Below are 16,835 nucleotides of genomic sequence, written 5' to 3' on the forward strand. Positions count from 1 at the left end.
AGCACAAAAATGGCTTCTTGACCTCATAAACTGTCTGTGTTATTAATATTTATTGCCTAGGTTGAGCGTCTGCAATGAAACGTGACATTTTACATCTGGTGCACATTAACTTTGTATGTTTTTCTTTGCTCGTGGTCCCTTCTGGTATGTGTTTGCCAGTTTGGACCTCTAAAGGCTGACATCTTTGCCAACTCTTTAGCAAAATAGCCAATTCCCCAGTCAGATTAGGTGGAGAGCGTCTTTGAAAATCCAGTTTTAAACTAGATTTACACCTGGACCATTCAGATACGCAACTGAGCTTTGATCTAAACCAATCCCTTGAAGCTCTGGCGGCACGTTTAAGGTCGTTGTTTTGCTGAAAGGTGAACATCCAAGCCAGCCATGAGTGTTTTGCAGCCTCCAACAGGTTTTTTTCCAATATTGGCCTGAATTTCGTTAGATCCATCTCATTAACTCGGTCCAGATTCCTTGTCTCTGCAGAAGAAAAACATCCCCACAGCATAATAACTCCACAACCATGCTTCGATGTGGACAGGATGGCAGGTTCTAAATGACGTTCATTTGCTTGCTAGTATGCTCTGAGGCCTGAACAGAGCATTTTTATTTATATTGAGATTAAATTAGTTCTGTTTGAGGTATCAGAGTAATGATGGCTCATTAAAAAGGTACACTTTTAACTCGCAAACAAGTGGAAATCCTATTTCTACTTACATTATGGGGTTCTTTTTTGTTGCTCCATCACATGAAATCTCAATTTAAAAAAAAAAAAAGACATGTGGGTTGTAGTCGTAATGTGGCAAAATGTATATAAATAAGTTCCAGAAGTTCATATACTTTTGCAAGGTTCTGTAGCTTCTTCCGCTAAAGTGCGTTCAGCCAACACGTGACAAATCACACAAACAGCCGGGCATTTACAAAAGAATGTTTTGTTTTAATTATCATTTGGAGGGACAAGCTGTCAAAATGGCTTAGATGAAAGAAAGTGTTTTCGAACAGCAGGTTAATGTGTGAATATGTAAAAAATAAAGCAGCTTTGTTTGCTCTGCAGGACCTTTTCAAGCAGAAATATGCACAACACAAAAAGGCAAAAAAAGTAAGACACATTCTTTTGAAATAATAATAATAATAAAATAATAATAAACTGTACTGTAATATATTACACTGATAAACACTCACTGATGTCATTTCTTCATGAGATTTAATGCTTTATACAAGAAAAAGTTGTCTGCTTGCAAAAAAAAATAAAAAAGGCAAAAATAAAAACAGTGCCAATCTTTGTGGCTTACAAACATATATGGGATGAAATTAATTTTTAAAAAGGCAAAAAGCGAATAATACATTTCTAACGTGCATTCTGCACTTTTCAAAGTATACAATTATTCAGAAGAAGTTTTGACAAACAGGACCTGCATGCATAATTTCTAAAGGGTCCAGAAAAGGCTGTTGAAACAGCTGTGGAAAGGGTGAGGATATGTACATCAGCTCTCTAGTGTCCCTCAGCTCAAGAAAAAAAAAAAAGAAAAAAAAAAAAGGGTCTCGCTTGATAATCAATGAGGCAACTCTTCAAATTTCAGGGTTCGGGATTAAAAACTGTATAATATATGCAGTTTCCAACCCACTAAAATATAAAAAGAAATTAACAAAAAAAACTTCGCATTTGTGTAATTTTAACATTTTAACCCAAGTCACAGACTTCCAGAAATATTCAGAGTACAATCAAATTGATTTTTTGCAATTGAAGTTTTAGTGGCTTTTCTCTAACATATCCAACCATTTGGCTGCCTAATAAAAAATACTTCAGAATGCTAAAGAGCACTAACCTTCATAAGCATACATTTTCTCTATAATTCATATATTACAAAGGTTGTCTCAGATTGAAAATTATTAATTTCGATTTCTTAATAAAATATTCAATTTGTCAGTGATTAGAATTCTTTTCTCATCCTACATATATTAGTTAGAAAATATTAGTATATTTTTTTTCTATGGTTATGTTATAGGCAGCGATACAAATAGAAGCATCATTTTCTTTATTTGTTTCAGTGATTAGGGAGGTTCCACAGTTTTCAGTCCCAAAAAGCTTAAACGGAAGCACTTGCGCGCACACCGCCGGCGGGCATGGCTCCCCTGATAAACAGGCACATCCAGTAAACTTCACGACAGCCCACGTTATTGCCAAAGTGTCTGTAAATTAAATAACGCGTGAAATAAAGACAGAATAACTTACAACAAAGCATTAGAGAATAGATATTAAATACTTTCGGATTAACTTGTGGTCCTATCAGTGGCGGTTCTCGCATGAACTGTGTCCTGTGCAAGCTTGCTTTCTTTTTGCCCCACCAACACCTTCCAGTGGGACAAAAATGCAGTTTTTAATGCAGGTCTGCACAAAGCATGAAAACTAGTCTCCCTATAGACTGCAGGGTGCAGGGGGCACTTTCCTTTGACTGCACATGCATGCAAGCAATAGAAAACTTGTTCAGGGCAGAAAACTAATGTTTTCTGGTTCTTGAGTGCGCCCCCATTTGTAATGCCACCCTGGGCAACTGCCTTACAGGGATCATACCAAAAACCGCCACTGGGTTTCCGATTCCCATTGCAATACCTTAATGGAATAAAACAGGAGGAAGATTGCACTTTAAGGTAAAAACAAACCGCAGTGCTGTTTGAGTGAGTGGAGGCTTCATCTGAAATAAATAAAACCATTAAAAAGGAAATAATTTAAAAACAAAAGTAGTAAAGAAAATACAGATACAGCTTCTTGTTGTTTTTTTTTAAAGAATATGAGCAACAATTCCAGCCCATAAATAAGAAACTCCATAATTTAGCATCAAACTGTTGAATCCATCCCAAACGACCAAAACTATGCCTATGCATACGTAGCTATTTTCACAGATAAAGTGCTGATCGAGGAGCTCCGACAGGGATTTTTCTTTTTCTTGTACCTCAAAAAGACCTTTTGAGATGAGACCTCAGCTTTTTCTTCGCTCAAGTCATCTCCAGAAAAGGTGGGGGGGACGGGACGCAAACAGAACTACTGTACGTCGCCGTTTGACTCGGGTTTCGTATGAAGGCAATCACAGCAATGGTCACCGCGCATTGCCTCCGAAAAGCTAGAAAAATGTTTTTTTTTTTTTTTTTTTTTAAATTGAATTCCCTGAGGTGAACATTCAGCCGTGTTGAGCTCAACACCCAACCTGAAAACAGTTTTTAAGGTTGATTCCTGTTCAGCGAGCGGTTGGTGGTCTTGGTTTGGTTAAAAGAGCTTTCTTAGGATTCATTGGTTTCTATTGGCCTAGTCCAATTGATCTCCATCCACTTTTAACCCCTAGCTGCCGTCTCTCAAAGCAATCATCCCCCAAAACTGCTTTGCTAACATTTCGAAGGCAAGTCTGGAATCTGAATATTTCGTAGGCAAAGGAAAACAAGAAATTAAAGAAAAAGGAGGGAAATCACAGCTTCCTCAAAAACACGTTGACATCTTATGTGCATTTTTTTCAAATCCCCTCCCAACCCCTCCCACCCCCACACTCTTCCGTGAGTTTTTTCCTTTCTTACATTGTTCGCGTATTGTGTCAAACTTTCACAGACTCCATCACAGACAGTGTCATGGCTTCCTCCATCAGCTGATTGTCCGTAAAGGTGGCGGGGGGCTCCGGGACGGATTCCGAGAGGCCGATCAGGGATTCCAGAAGGCAGGTCCCTGTGTCGTTCGCCGCGGGGAAACTGGGGTAGTTGGGCATCTGAAACTGGAAATAGTTGTCCATGTGCTCGTACTCCTTCAGGGAATTGTACAGCGAGCTGGGCCCCAGGCAGGGGAAGCCGTCAAAGAACTCCAGGTCCGACTCCGAGGAGAGGCTCAGGTCCATGTCGTAGCTCGCCGAGCGGTCGACGGTGGGGGAAGGCGTGTGCGGCACGCTGCAGCTGTGGAAAAGCCCGTTGCCCTGGTTGGCGTTCTCGTCCAAAAGTTCCGAAATGGCTGTCGCTCGATTGTCCGTGTGGCCGTCCAGCAGCGCGGCGTCTATGTTGTCGTTTTCGTCGGCGAAGTCCACGATGCTAAAGCTGCTGAACGCCTCTGTGGACGGCTGGTCCTGCTGCCGGTTTGGGCAGCGGCTGTTGTCGTGGTCCTTGTCCTCGCCGTCGCCGCTGCTCGCGTCGTTAAAACTCAAAATCCGGTTCAGGCCGTTCTCGTCGACGTCCAGCGGGCTGTGCTGCTCGCGCGGGCCCTCGCCCGCCTCCGAGTCCTCGCTCTGGCCAGAAGAGTCCGACGAGTCCGTCATGTCGCTGCTGCAGCTGTTCTCCCCGGCTGCCATCAGCTCCGAGCTGAAAGGGAAGGAGGGCACGGCTGGTAGCTGGCTGCCGGGGTCTACGCCGTTGTCCTCCTCCTCTTCCTCATTGCTGGACTGCTCCTCCAGCCTCTTCTCCAGCTCCAGCTTCATGATGGTGTGGATGTAATGCGTCTGCACCCGGTTGGAGTTGAACTCGATGCGACCCTCCGTGTTACCGCAGCCGTCTTTGGTGCAGCCGCACGGGAAGGACGAGTGGTCCATCTACGAGGAAAAGAGAAAAGGAGCCGTCAAATCTTTGCAGCAGAGGCGTTCATGTGGGTGGCGTTTGGCAGCGGTTACCAGCAGGACATTTTAGGGGCTTTTTTTTTTTTTTTTTTCTCCTTACCTGACATTTGATACCCGCCAGGCTGCAGCTGCACGTCTCGGGCTCGCAGAACCCCTGGCAGTCGCAACCGCAGTTCTCCCTGGAGAGCCTCAGCTCGTGCAGCTGCCTCTTCTCCTCCTTGTCGATCTTCTTCACGCCAGCTGCCTTGAGCAGGACGTAGCGCTTCTTGGACGGGTACGGCTGGAGGAAAGAGCCCTCGTCCGGGTTGGCGCTGCCGACGTCGAGGTCTTGCTCCGGGATGTCGTCTATCGTGAGCCGTTCCGCCTCTTCGCATTCCTGCGTGCCGTTCTTCGTCAGCTTCAACAGAGACCAGAATTCAGGTTTAGTTATTTCGCCTCAGACACAAAATGAGCTCCCTCTGAGAAGTTTTAGCCATCAGCGTCGCTCACCTTCATTTTCAAAGCCTCCAGCTTCTCTTCCCTAAGCCTGTTGAGAAGTTTTTCCCTGCGCCGGAGCTGTTGCTCCACGGCGAATTCTGCAAGGGAGTACGTGCGCTCGGCGCTGTGCCGCTGCATCATGCCAAGGGTGCAGCCTCCCCGACTGGGAACGCTGGTGAAGCCCTGGCACCGGGGGAAGAAGAACACCGTCACCTGGTCGAACGTCACGTTGCCCCTGCGCGCTCTCTTGAATTTCTTGAGAATGGATGTTGCTGTGGACAAAGAAAACAGAAGAAGTTTAGAATACAAGGAAAAGTGTTTGCCACGTCGTTTTCCCACCACTAGATGGCACACTGCTCCACTTCTCCCTGCCGGTGCTGCTGAGCAAACTGTAAAGGGACACCTTTGTGATTCATTGACCCGGCCTTATCATGTAGCCAATTAAATAATACTGCCCAGAGTAATCTGACATGCTTGCATCCTGTAAAGTGAAACCCAAACTACTGGGAATCCTTCTAGCTTTACACTAGCATGAGACCAAAAGACGCCCAGCTCAGGAATTTCCCTTTTGTTGGTGGCGGACCCAGTGGCGGAAGCACCTAGGAGCCCTGGGGCCTCCAGGTAGGATGGAAACCTTCTCGCCCGATTCATGATCCATACAGATAAAAGGTCATTTGTGAGCTAGGCTATATCCTGAAATAAAGCCAAGTAGCTTAAAAGCATTTCTGAGCTCTAGTGTAAATTGAACCTACTCCATCGAGGGATTTCCAACTTTTGAGTATCCCTAATAGAAAATGAACCATTCTTTTTTTCTTTCTTTTTAATAATAATAGCCTATGCGTTCAAAGAAATGTCTTGTAATCCCCTGCCCATCTGGTCCCCATTACTCTTGTTTTATGGAAGGGAACTCCTTATGGAGTCCCTGATAAAAAACACACATGCACACAAAAAAGCTTTTTTTGTAACAGTTAAAAGAGAAAGTTTGGATTTTTGTTTGTAGTTCTGTAAAGTTCTTTTTTTCAGTAACAGCTCCCTTATATCTTGTAGAGCGGCGTTTTATTGCAGTACCTTTGTAGAAAAGAGGAGCGTGAAGCTGACAGCTAGACAGACAGGAGGCGCCGTTTTAGCTTACCTCTGGGTATTTTTAGCATTTTAAAAAAAAAAAAACAACTCAAAAGCTGTCGGTAGGATTCAATGCGGCGTTGATAATTTACATTTATGTCACGCCGTCGTTAGGTTCGTCACCATTTTCCCAGCCAAGCTGCGGCTTTAGATGCTTCTAGCAACGTTGAAACAACTCCCAACCGGAAATGTTCAAACCCATGGGATACAACCCTGTGTTGCTTGGATGAGAAAACGGCAATAAAACTAACTCTCTTGTGAAAGTGTGGACGCCTAATGCCAGATAATACAGCACTGGATTTGACAGATTTAAATATCTTTATATTGAGTCATTTGAACGACACTGAAATGATTTGAAAATGCAGCTCTACCTACCTATGACTCCTACTTTTAGGAGATCTCTCCCCCCCTTTCTAGCTCACTGCAATATGAAATCTGTCTACTACAGGTAAGAGAACTATTCCTGATAACTTCAAAAGGACCTAATTTCAAAAACTACCCCAGCCACCCCTTTAAAGTGCAGATTTAATATGAGAACGGGCCAATTTCCCCAGTATGGGCAACCGATGCACACATCAGCCTTACTGAGTTGTCTAATCTGCTGCCAGGGGCAACACAGATCAAACCGGGTGCCACGTTCAGCTTCGCATCCATCCCACCCAGTCAGCTCTGTGACACCCGCGACAGACAAACGGCGCACGCTTTGCCGCTTCCAGATGAAATATCTTTGCAGGCCGTCCTGTAGGAAACGGCTTTCTGGCCAACGCAAACACCAGATCATAAACAGTCGACTCAATCGGTTCTACTAGATAGGCCTGCGTGCCTCAGTCTCCTCAAACCGCCCCCACACCTTTCTCTTTTTTTCTTTTCTTCCTTCTATCCCTTCACCCAGTTTCTTCCAGCACCTGTGTTGGGTGCACGCCCAGCTTTCAGACAAGGCGCCGTGTGTTCCCAGCCCTGGCAACCTGCCACGCTTCTCTTCCTGGCTTCCTGCCCCGCCATCCTGGAAACCTTGCAACCTTCCCCCCCCCACCCCCTGTACACAACACAATCCCCACTCCAAAAAACTCTCCACCGGTTCCCCCTAAAGAATCAGCAGGCTCCAGACAGGCGTAAACACCCCAAAGCTGCTCAGCCCAAGTCTCTAAATAGGAAAGGTGAAGAAACGCGTCTGTCTGCGCGGTCCTGGGAGGAATATGAGGATAGAAACCGCGGTGAGCCGGCCCCTGCGCTTAATGTGATTAACTGTTTTGCAGCTTTAGGCGTAAAAATCATGAGAGGCGTTTCGGGGAAAGGAGGGAAAAAAAAGGAAAAGTGTTTCATCAGATGCTATTGGGATAAATTGCTAAAGCCGTCCTTAATTTCTGGGTTTCTGTCTGAGCTTTGGCGGATGCTGGAGACAAGCTGGGAGAGTGCTTGAGAGGGGACACTCACTGTTGAAGTTTGTTGCTGGGGAGCAGGGGTTGCTGGGATTGGAATCCAGGGTGTCCGAGTAGCAGCTCTCCCCCTCCGAGTCCCAGGCCGAGCAGGCGGAGGAGAGGGAAGAGGGCGAGGGAGACGAGTAGCACGGATCCTCGTCCACCTCCTCAAACTTCCTCTTCAGAAGCCCCGTCATGGCGTCTAGTGCAAAGAATCTGCAGGAATAAGCAAAAAAAAGGGCTATTAGCAAAATCGCTCACACCGCTTTATAAAAAGCGACACAGGTTTAAATCTTAAGAACACGATGTACTGCAAGTGTGCGCCGTGCTTTTGCGTGCACGCAGGACTTTCACGGCGCTGAAGCTGCAAAAAAAATAAAATAAAAAACGAGCCCTGCACACGGCCATGTGAGAGCATGAAGGCATCCAAGTCTCATGCTGCAAAAGAACAAGGGGTTTAGCCATGGCACAGGAAGCAATCAATCAGTCCTTATTTGCCTAAGTCAACAATTACTGGACCCTTCACCCTCTTACAAATCCCATCAGCTCCGCATTGATTATGCAGACAGACCACACAAAGGTGACCCAATCATCCAACCGCCGACATTCTCCTCAAGCAGGTCGGGGCCAAGAGGAATATGCCACTCGTCTCGTTTGTCTTCATGTGGAACTTTTACATGGACAGCGACGGACTGTGGAATTTTTTTTTTTTTTTTTTTGGATTGTTGTTATACAACTCATGCATTTCTTCACAGCTCCCACGAGAGAGTCTGCTGGCTCAGCGATAAGAACAATGCATCCTTAAAAAAAAAAAAGAAAGGGAGGAGAAGGAACAGAAGAAAGAAAGAATGCCATTTATCCTCTAATCTCTGATCTTTAAGAACATTGCCTCACGCTGGTGAAGCCTGGTTGGATGCGTGTAATTCTTAATCTGAACCGGTTAATAAGCATCTCAAGAACAGATCAGAACAAATGAAAGAAAAACGCACACTTTGCTGAGACGGCAGGGTACTGCTTGTGCGTTTCACATTTATCTGACGCAAAAGGTGTCCCTGGGGATCATTTGCCAGTTCTGGAAAAGGCAGCGGGTGACGCTACACGGTCTGGGACTGTGCCTAAACTAGGAGGGGAGAGGAAGGAAGAGGGGGGGGCGGAGTGGGAAGACACGACTGGGCTCCGCTCCAGTGCGGACACTCCCAACGAGTATGCGGGACAGGGAAGATCATTTCGACATCCATTTCACCGGTTTCCCTACCAGTGGTTGAGAGTGTGTGAATATACTAGGTCTCAGCTACAAGACTGCCATGTGGAGGGAATCTGGAAGGGGGATGGGAGGGTCCAGGATGTGGCTCAACCAGGTGCAGGAGCCGGGCTCTGAACATCCCCAGAAACTCATCACATCACGCCCTCCATGTGAACTTTTAGAAAACGCTCCCCTCCGACAAGCACTAACCACTAGATCAGTAGCAGAACAACCAGACTGCCCACACAGCTTCCTGCTATGACCTGTTAAGATGCTGGACGACTGTTAAACGTACCAAACGAAATATAATTTCAATTCCATAAAGTGCATAATCTCAACTATCTTTACAACAATTTCTTAAACGATCCGAAGCAATATCTCCCGTTAGTCGATTTACCGCCTTTGCAACCACTGCCAAACCCCGTCCAGCCGTTCCAACTCAAGCTAAGCCGTTTTTGGGAGTCGTTTTCAGGTCCGCCTGCCTAAATGTTCGTTCCCTCATTGATGGCGATAATTTGTGACAAATGCTCATTTTCAGAATGCAAGACTGTAATAATTACGGAGCAGGGATCCTTAGCATTCGCAAGTGAGCTAAATTTAAGTCTTGCTAGGCCAATTATGGCAGGCTCAGACCCACACACGGCCTGCCGTCATGTCAACAAGCTACTGTAAGCCGCCGCCGTCTCTCTTTAAGGGTGCCAAAAAAGGCGAGAGACAAGTCGGTTCGCCGGAACTGCCGCGCCGTGTGCCTGTCCCTTCTTGTACGAATGCTATTAGAGAGTCAACACAAGAAGTACAGAGAGGTAGGGAGGGGGATCTTTTTTAACATGCTGCAGGGAAGAATTATGCTAAAGCAGAGAGTCCTTTTTGACAAAGACAAGGATACCAGAGTCAAGGGCGAAAGGCACACACCTTTGTGCAAGTAAAGAGGGGGGTTGCCATCGTTGTTTTTGCTGTGGTTGTCCAAAGTACACACATGATGAATGAATCACCTTGCAATAGGTCACGCAGGTTTGCAACAACAAGAACAACAAAAAAAAAGGCTTCCACCAAACAGTAGCTTGTGAGAAAACAAGCCACTAAATCTCCCCTCCGCAAAAGTGTTGGAGCGCAACGCAATCTCTAAATGTCTCGCATTCCAAAAAAAAGGGGGCAGGTGGGGAAAAAAAAGGGGGAGCGGATTTGCCTTGAAACAATTTCCCCCAACACCTGGATGCAGCATCTGTTGCTTATGCGCTCGCCTTATCTGACAACATGTGTGTTTCCAAATGCCGCACACATCAGCTCACCTTACATTTTACCATCATTTACAACCCCCCCTCCCCACTGTCTGCCAAAAAAAAAAAAAAACAACAAAAAAAAAGAAAAAAGCTGGGAGGCATCCTCCGGGGAGCACATAGCGCCAGCTAAGCAAAGTCTTTTTAATTAAAAGCTGCAGTGAGACAGAAGGTATGTGTGTGTGCGGGGTTGGGGAGGGGGTGTCAGTGATGTCAGAACTGGGTCATTGTCTCTTGACTGCAGTCTACCTGACACATTGATTTGTTAATCCTGTTCAACGGGCAGAAACAATGGCGAGAGGTTAATCCCGGCAAGGGACGGCTCGTAGTCAATCTGGAGTTTCTCAGCCGCTGCGGCCACAGAGCGGGGCCCGAGCAAGCAGGGATGAAGCAGGAGACCGGGAGTAAAACAAAGAAGAAGAAAAAAAAAAAGACGATATCTTGTAATGAGTCATTTGCTAAAGGGATAAGGACGAGGAAGGGAGTGGAAGATAAAAAAAAGGGGGGGAAATCGAGGAACTGCAGCGCCCTTTGAATGCCTGCTGCTCTAAATGGAGAATGGATGTGATCGGACAGCTGAGCGGGAGAGCGCAGCGTGGTTTCAGCGAGCACTAAATTATGCATTGCTGTCATTCCATCAAGCCGTACGCGGGCAGACGGATAAAGGACGCATCCGCCGAGGTGCTCCCCCAGCCAAGTCGTCGCAGAGTTGGGGGGGGTGGGAATGGGGTTGGGGGGAGATAAATCTCTGGCGAGGAGATTTGTCACCAGAAGTACTACACATCTCCAGTCAGACGCAGAACTGTGTCAGCGAGATGAGATTATCTCGATACACGCAGCTGTGGGCTCTTCGTCTCACTTCAGGATGCCTTTAGCTTATCTGGAAACAGAAGTCATGGTCCCTTCGCGAAAGGTTCTTAAATTGTTTCGGCGGATGGCATCCGGATGTAAACAAAAACGCTCCAAACGGAGAGCACAAAAAATAAAAAGATCTAAGAATTTGTGGGTAAGGAAACTTTACACCGGGGGCAAATGCATTGTTTGTTGTTCTCGACTAAGAATTGCTGAAAAATCAGTGCAAAGTATATTCAACTTCACTGCAACTTTACTACAATGGATTACTGCGAATGGATGGATGACGAACAATAGGACAGGGAAAGAAATCTTGAACCATGTTTCCCCCCCCAGCACTCATTTCTTTCCCCATACTTGTGCAAATCAGGGAAAAAACCTAAATCAAAACTGCAAACTTTTCCAGCCTTCACAGGAACTCTGCAGCTCGCAGCCTGTTCAAACTCCCCCCCACCCCTCCTGACCTGAGGCCCAACAGGACAAGTCACAGTTGACTTTGCCCTTTGCACCGCCTGTCCAGCCCCCTCTGCAGCTAATAACAACATGGGTGGGAGCGACAAGTCGTGCTAATCTTGGCCCGCTGAGAGCATTTACATGGCACCCTGACAACCTCGCAGCGTCTGAACCACTGACTGAGTGCTCATAAAATGTGATAATGATGAGCCCGGGAGTCTTTCCTGCGTGTGCTGGAGCGGCTTCTCGGCAGGTCAGCCCCCTCCTCCTCCCCCTCCTCCTCCTGCAGGGCTTCAGGGTACAGCACCTCACAGGTAACTGATCAGAGCTCCGGAGATGAAGGTGCCCCCCCCCCCCTCCTCTTCCTCCTCCCTGCATCTTCTGCTCTTGCACAGCTGGGTAAACTCCATAGCTCATTATTTAAAGCCCCAGCTGTCAGTCGGAAGTGCTCCACCTGCTGGAGCAAAGCAGGCAGGGCACATCAGCTGCTTTTTTTCCCCCCTCCTCCTTCTTCTTCTTCTTCTTCTTTCCACCTTCCTCCTCTATGAGCCTGTTGTTCTCACTGAGGGCTCGCTATGTGACTTTGCCACGGAAACATTCTGTTCCTCAGCTTCGCCCCGTGCGCGCAGCCTCTCCAAAAGGGAGAGGTGGTGGTGGTGGTGGGAAAGAAAGAAGGGGGACGGATTGTACAAAAACAAATAAATAATGTCATGTCTCCAATCCGCAGGAATTCCACTCTGGCAGCGTGGCTCCAGCTGCAACAGTGGGAGAAGAACACAGGCTCTATCTAACCCAGATGTGCCTTCCGCTGCCGAGCGGCGGAAAGTCCTGCTCACCGAGGAACATGAGCCTTTTGTTTTTCAAAAGCCACACCTGTCAGGTTGTCCGCTCACCCGAACCCTCTAATTTGGCGGCACGTTAAAAAGGCATGGCCAGGGGATGCGTGCAGAAACAGAAAGCCTCGACACAAAGTTCTGTGCTGATAAACTGGCATTAGTCAACATGACGGCTGACCCACAACGTTTGACAGTAGGACATCGATGCTGATGTGTTTAAACTTTCAGTTTTAATTGATCTATTGCAAAACAAACAAAAAAAGGGACAGAGCACATGAACTGGCACATAAAAAAGGCGGAATGTAAAAGTGTCCCTGTTAGGCGAGTTTTAATCGGATCGGTGGTCCCTTTTCCTTATAAAGACAGGAACAGATGATCGTCTTCAGACCTTTAACCGAGGCAAATCTGTTTATGGAGTTTTTCCATTTGAATGATTTCCTGCGTGATCCGCTAGTTGCAGAATGAGTAAGTGGCTAGTTACGTGATTAGTCCAGCGCCGCCCTAATGTTTTGCTGCAGCCGTACGAAAAAAAAGCAAACCCCCTTTGAAGGGCAAACTTGGTTAGAACATGCAAATAAAGAGGAAAGGAAAAAGAAAAACAAAAAAAACTTTTGTCTTCTGCCTTGTTTGTTGTAACCAGAAGCATAGAAGCTCTCTCCCCCCCCCCCCCAGAAAGGCATATTTGATCTTTATTAAATGATCATTCGCAAAAGAATAGCAAAACTGATTACAAAATTGTGTTCTCTAGGTGACAAACCGTCATGTCCAGTGTGAGTTCTGAGGGATTTTACCAAATGACATCTGTGCAGGGCTGTAAGAGAACAAGCAAACTTGAGAAAAACCCTCTCTTGCGCTGGGTGTGTATTTGTAGAGGGAGGAAGGGAGGAGGAGGTTGTGCGTTCAGGGGTCATGCTCCAGTCTGGGACACTTGCCGTATGGAATGCTGGGAGAGGACAAAGCCAGATGGGAGCTCTCTCCCTCTCTCCACCGCTGCTGTGATCGAGACCGGCAGCCGGCCTCCCCCCCCATTGCTCCTGCACCCCCCACCCACTGCCTAGCCCTTAAACTCAAGCTTTCTTCTCCCCCAGCTGGGATGGAGAGATACCAAAAGTGTGCAAGAGCTTCCTGAGGTTGTGAAACAGGCAAAGAGCGGTGCCCAGGATGTGGCCGACCAGATTATCTGTGATGCGTCTGACAGCTGCAGGCACCGCAAGGTTAACTCGATGCAAGATAACAAGATGGACACGAGGCACTTAGAGGCTGGATGATATTTGCTTTGGTAGAAGCAGGGATGCCACCAAAGGGGCCCGGAGAAGCAATGGTGACCACTACGAATTGGCTAACCTGCTCTGTAAATTTGTGCATGCATTTAAGGAAAAGAAAACCATTGATAAGGATTTTTTTCTAAAGGAATTTCAAAATAAAACTAACAGATGCGCTTTAAAATAAGAGACTCTGTCTTAATGTGTTACATTACTACTAGAATTGAATTCTTGACCACTGGTTAAGAATGCAAAGCCAGTCAGTCGACACTGGACTTTCAAAATAAAAGTATAGTTTCTCCAGGGGGGGCAGATAATCCAAAAACAGTTTTAAATCCCTCATTGGTCTGAAATAATGGGCCATTATCTAGGAGGCGGGGACTAAAACCTGCAGCTTTAAATGGTGCCGGACCGTATGCAGCAAAAGGCAGATGCCATTCAAACTTCCATAACAGCTTTTCAAGTTTATTTTTCAAAAGGTGGAAGTTTTGTTCTTTAAATTGCTCTTTTTCTTTCCATATGTCACACATGACTTCAGCTTCTAATGATAACACAATTAGGAGAGTAGCAGTATTCGAAAAATGATAGACACTAAAACTTTACGGAGCTTATAATAAAATCAAGAAATCTGCAGATTTTATCTGTGTAGGTACTAGAAAACATTAGCTTAGAGACGATTAAAATCGTAACTCTATAGGTTCCCCCATGACAAATGAAATGAACAGAACTGTCATGTCGTGGCTTCTGTTTTTTTTTTGTTTTTTTGAAAATCACCTTTTGGCCACCGTTTTCAAATTTTCATAGGTGCACCCCTGGTTAGATCTCAGCCAGCCTTTAGAAATATGGCATAAAAATGGGTTGAAAAAACGGGGACCATGTGGATCCTGTGTGTTGCGTTTCATGAACTACACAAGGTGTCCAAGTGGTGTTGCTGACAAGAGCGGTTTATTAAAATCAACAGCAGCGGGTCACGTTAGGAGAAGCCCGCTGTGAACCTGGCACCCTTTCCAGGGTGAGTTAAAACCCATATGGGGCCCACATACACATGCCGGTAGGACAAATTCCCTAAAGACACAAAGCTTTTGTTGCACTGCTGCACAATCTTTCTGTAAAGAGAGCTCCATAAAAAATAAAAATAAAAAAAAAAACAGTAATTTTTATTGTTCTGCAAGATGAGACAAAGAGTTCTTTAACATGTCCGAGGATAAATGGCAAAGACATGTTACAATCAGTGCTGAACACCAAGTGCTTTAAGCCTTCCCTGTAAACAAAGGATCATTCAGACCAAGTCAAAAAAAAAAAAAAAAAAAAAAAAAAAAAACATGATTCCAGAAATGATCCGGGTGAGGTCGCGCTAGAGACGATTTGAACCATCTCTGAGAAATATGAGGCTCAGACACCATTCGGGGAGAACAAAAAGCGAAACCACCAAAAATTAATAACAATAAACCAGTAAATAATAATAAAAAATAAATAAAACACTCAGCAGGTGTGGGTCGATCTTTTGCAGACATTCCCAAATACTTGTTTGCTGAAAAGGAAAATCGTCATGCAAAAAAAAAAAAAACCTGCAAAACAATGAACGCGCTCTGCACGCACCGTCCACCGGCAACAAACCATTAAGATAATATTTCCCAATCAAGCAATTCCAAAAAAAAAAAAAAAAAATCAATTATCAAAACTAGTCCGCACATGCGCAAAGCCAGTCTCCCCCTCCCCTCCCCGTGACCCGATCATTCCTCATGATTAATGCTAATTCTAATGACAGCAGCCCTGTCAGCTGGGCGCTCACATGTAGTGCCTTCAGGAGTCGCTCTCGTTACAAGAGGCGCACCAGCACCGCCGAGGTGAACAACTCCACACACACACACACACACACACACACAGTACACACACAGAGGCTCAATACACAAAGCCGACCTCATCAACAGTTCACAGAAATGAGCCCACAAGCACAAAAAACACATTAAATAGTTGCGTTAAACCAACCAAACGAGAGCCGGGGAGTTTAGATGAACCACAACAGGCGCATTAAAGGCAACAAATGAATGAAGCCGACTGGTTGGAATCGCGTCTCCAGACAACTTATCATTTCCAAAATCTTTACCGCTACCTTTATTTGTTCATGTAGGGTACGCGTCGCTGAAAACGGCGTCTTTGGATAAAGAAAAAAAAAAAATCTCACTTTAGCGGACTGAGCGTCCAGGCGCTCCGCAACAATAAATCGCCCAACTTGAGCGACACTCGTTCTTTAAGAAATGCAGCAAAGACACACACACACACACACAAAAAGCCTTCAGATTTAACCGGTCACACCGATTCCACTATTTAAACGAACCAGACACACTAAAAAACAAAAAACGATTTAACAAATAATAAAAAAAATAAAAACACCCCCGACTGAGACGGACGGCGCTCAGTAGCGATACTCACCAATTTAAGTATCCGATCACCATTAGGAATCAAATGAGGGCTGGACAATCAATCGATGGTTGGGTAATCCGAATGGCACAAGGAATAAAATATGTAAATAAAAAAAAAAGGAAAAAGAGAAGGCGAATCCCCGCATATATATGGAGATATTTTTTTCTGTGTAGACACCTCTCGGTGCTATTGTCTCCGGGGCTCCGCACCAGCCGAAGCGCTTCCCTTGTCTGAAGCAGACTGCCGAGAAGCGCAGCCTTTTTCGTCAGTGGAAAACTCCCTCCTGGCGTCTGGTCTGACGCAGGCGGTGACACAGGGAGGCTGCCCACGCTGCTTCCTGCCTGCCTGCCCTCCCTCCCCAGTTACTGTCCCCGATTACCTGCGTGAGAAAAAATAAAAAAACACACTAGTAGGCACGTCTAGTTTCTCCACCGGCGGCACACATACCACGCCACAGGCTTTAATTTGACAAATTATCCGGCGGCTCAGATAGAATTACGCGTTCACGAAGCCGTGGTTCTAGCGGTGGGATTGTAGATAGATTAGCTGTAAAAAATGAAATAAAATAAAAATAAATAAATAAATAAAACTGACGCCAGATCACACCGCGGAGAACTAGATCCGCTGCATTTGATAGGTGGAGGGTAATGTAGTATTGGTGTGGCAAATAGTTCAATTTCAGGGAAAACACTGACTAAGCTGTCTGAGAGCGTGACTCACTTTTTAGACAGACTGACTGTTTTTTTTTTTTTGTTTTTTTTTCAGAGGAAAGCAAGTTGCATCATTTACCATAACAAACGGGAATTGACTTCGTGTGTATGTTGGAAGAAAATCAAAGTGCTTTACAGGTATTTAAACGAGCAACTGTAAAAAAAGAAAAAAAATTAATTAAATTAA

At 45.6% G+C, this 16,835-nt stretch overlaps 1 protein-coding gene across 1 annotated transcript; it reads right to left on the bottom strand.

The window, feature by feature from the left end:
• Window positions 1-910: 910 nt before the first annotated feature.
• Window positions 911-16,226, bottom strand: csrnp1b (cysteine-serine-rich nuclear protein 1b). Its single transcript, XM_012880172.3, has 5 exons — window positions 15,948-16,226; window positions 7,608-7,807; window positions 5,064-5,323; window positions 4,675-4,971; window positions 911-4,550 (listed from the first exon to the last, which is right to left on the bottom strand). The coding sequence occupies exons 2-5, from the start codon at window positions 7,786-7,788 to the stop codon at window positions 3,576-3,578; spliced, it is 1,713 nt and encodes a 570-aa protein (XP_012735626.2). The 5' UTR covers window positions 7,789-7,807; window positions 15,948-16,226; the 3' UTR covers window positions 911-3,575.
• Between the last annotated feature and the right edge of the window lie 609 nt (window positions 16,227-16,835).

Source organism: Fundulus heteroclitus, chromosome 21, assembly GCF_011125445.2.
Source record: "Fundulus heteroclitus isolate FHET01 chromosome 21, MU-UCD_Fhet_4.1, whole genome shotgun sequence".
Taxonomy (NCBI): domain Eukaryota; kingdom Metazoa; phylum Chordata; class Actinopteri; order Cyprinodontiformes; family Fundulidae; genus Fundulus; species Fundulus heteroclitus.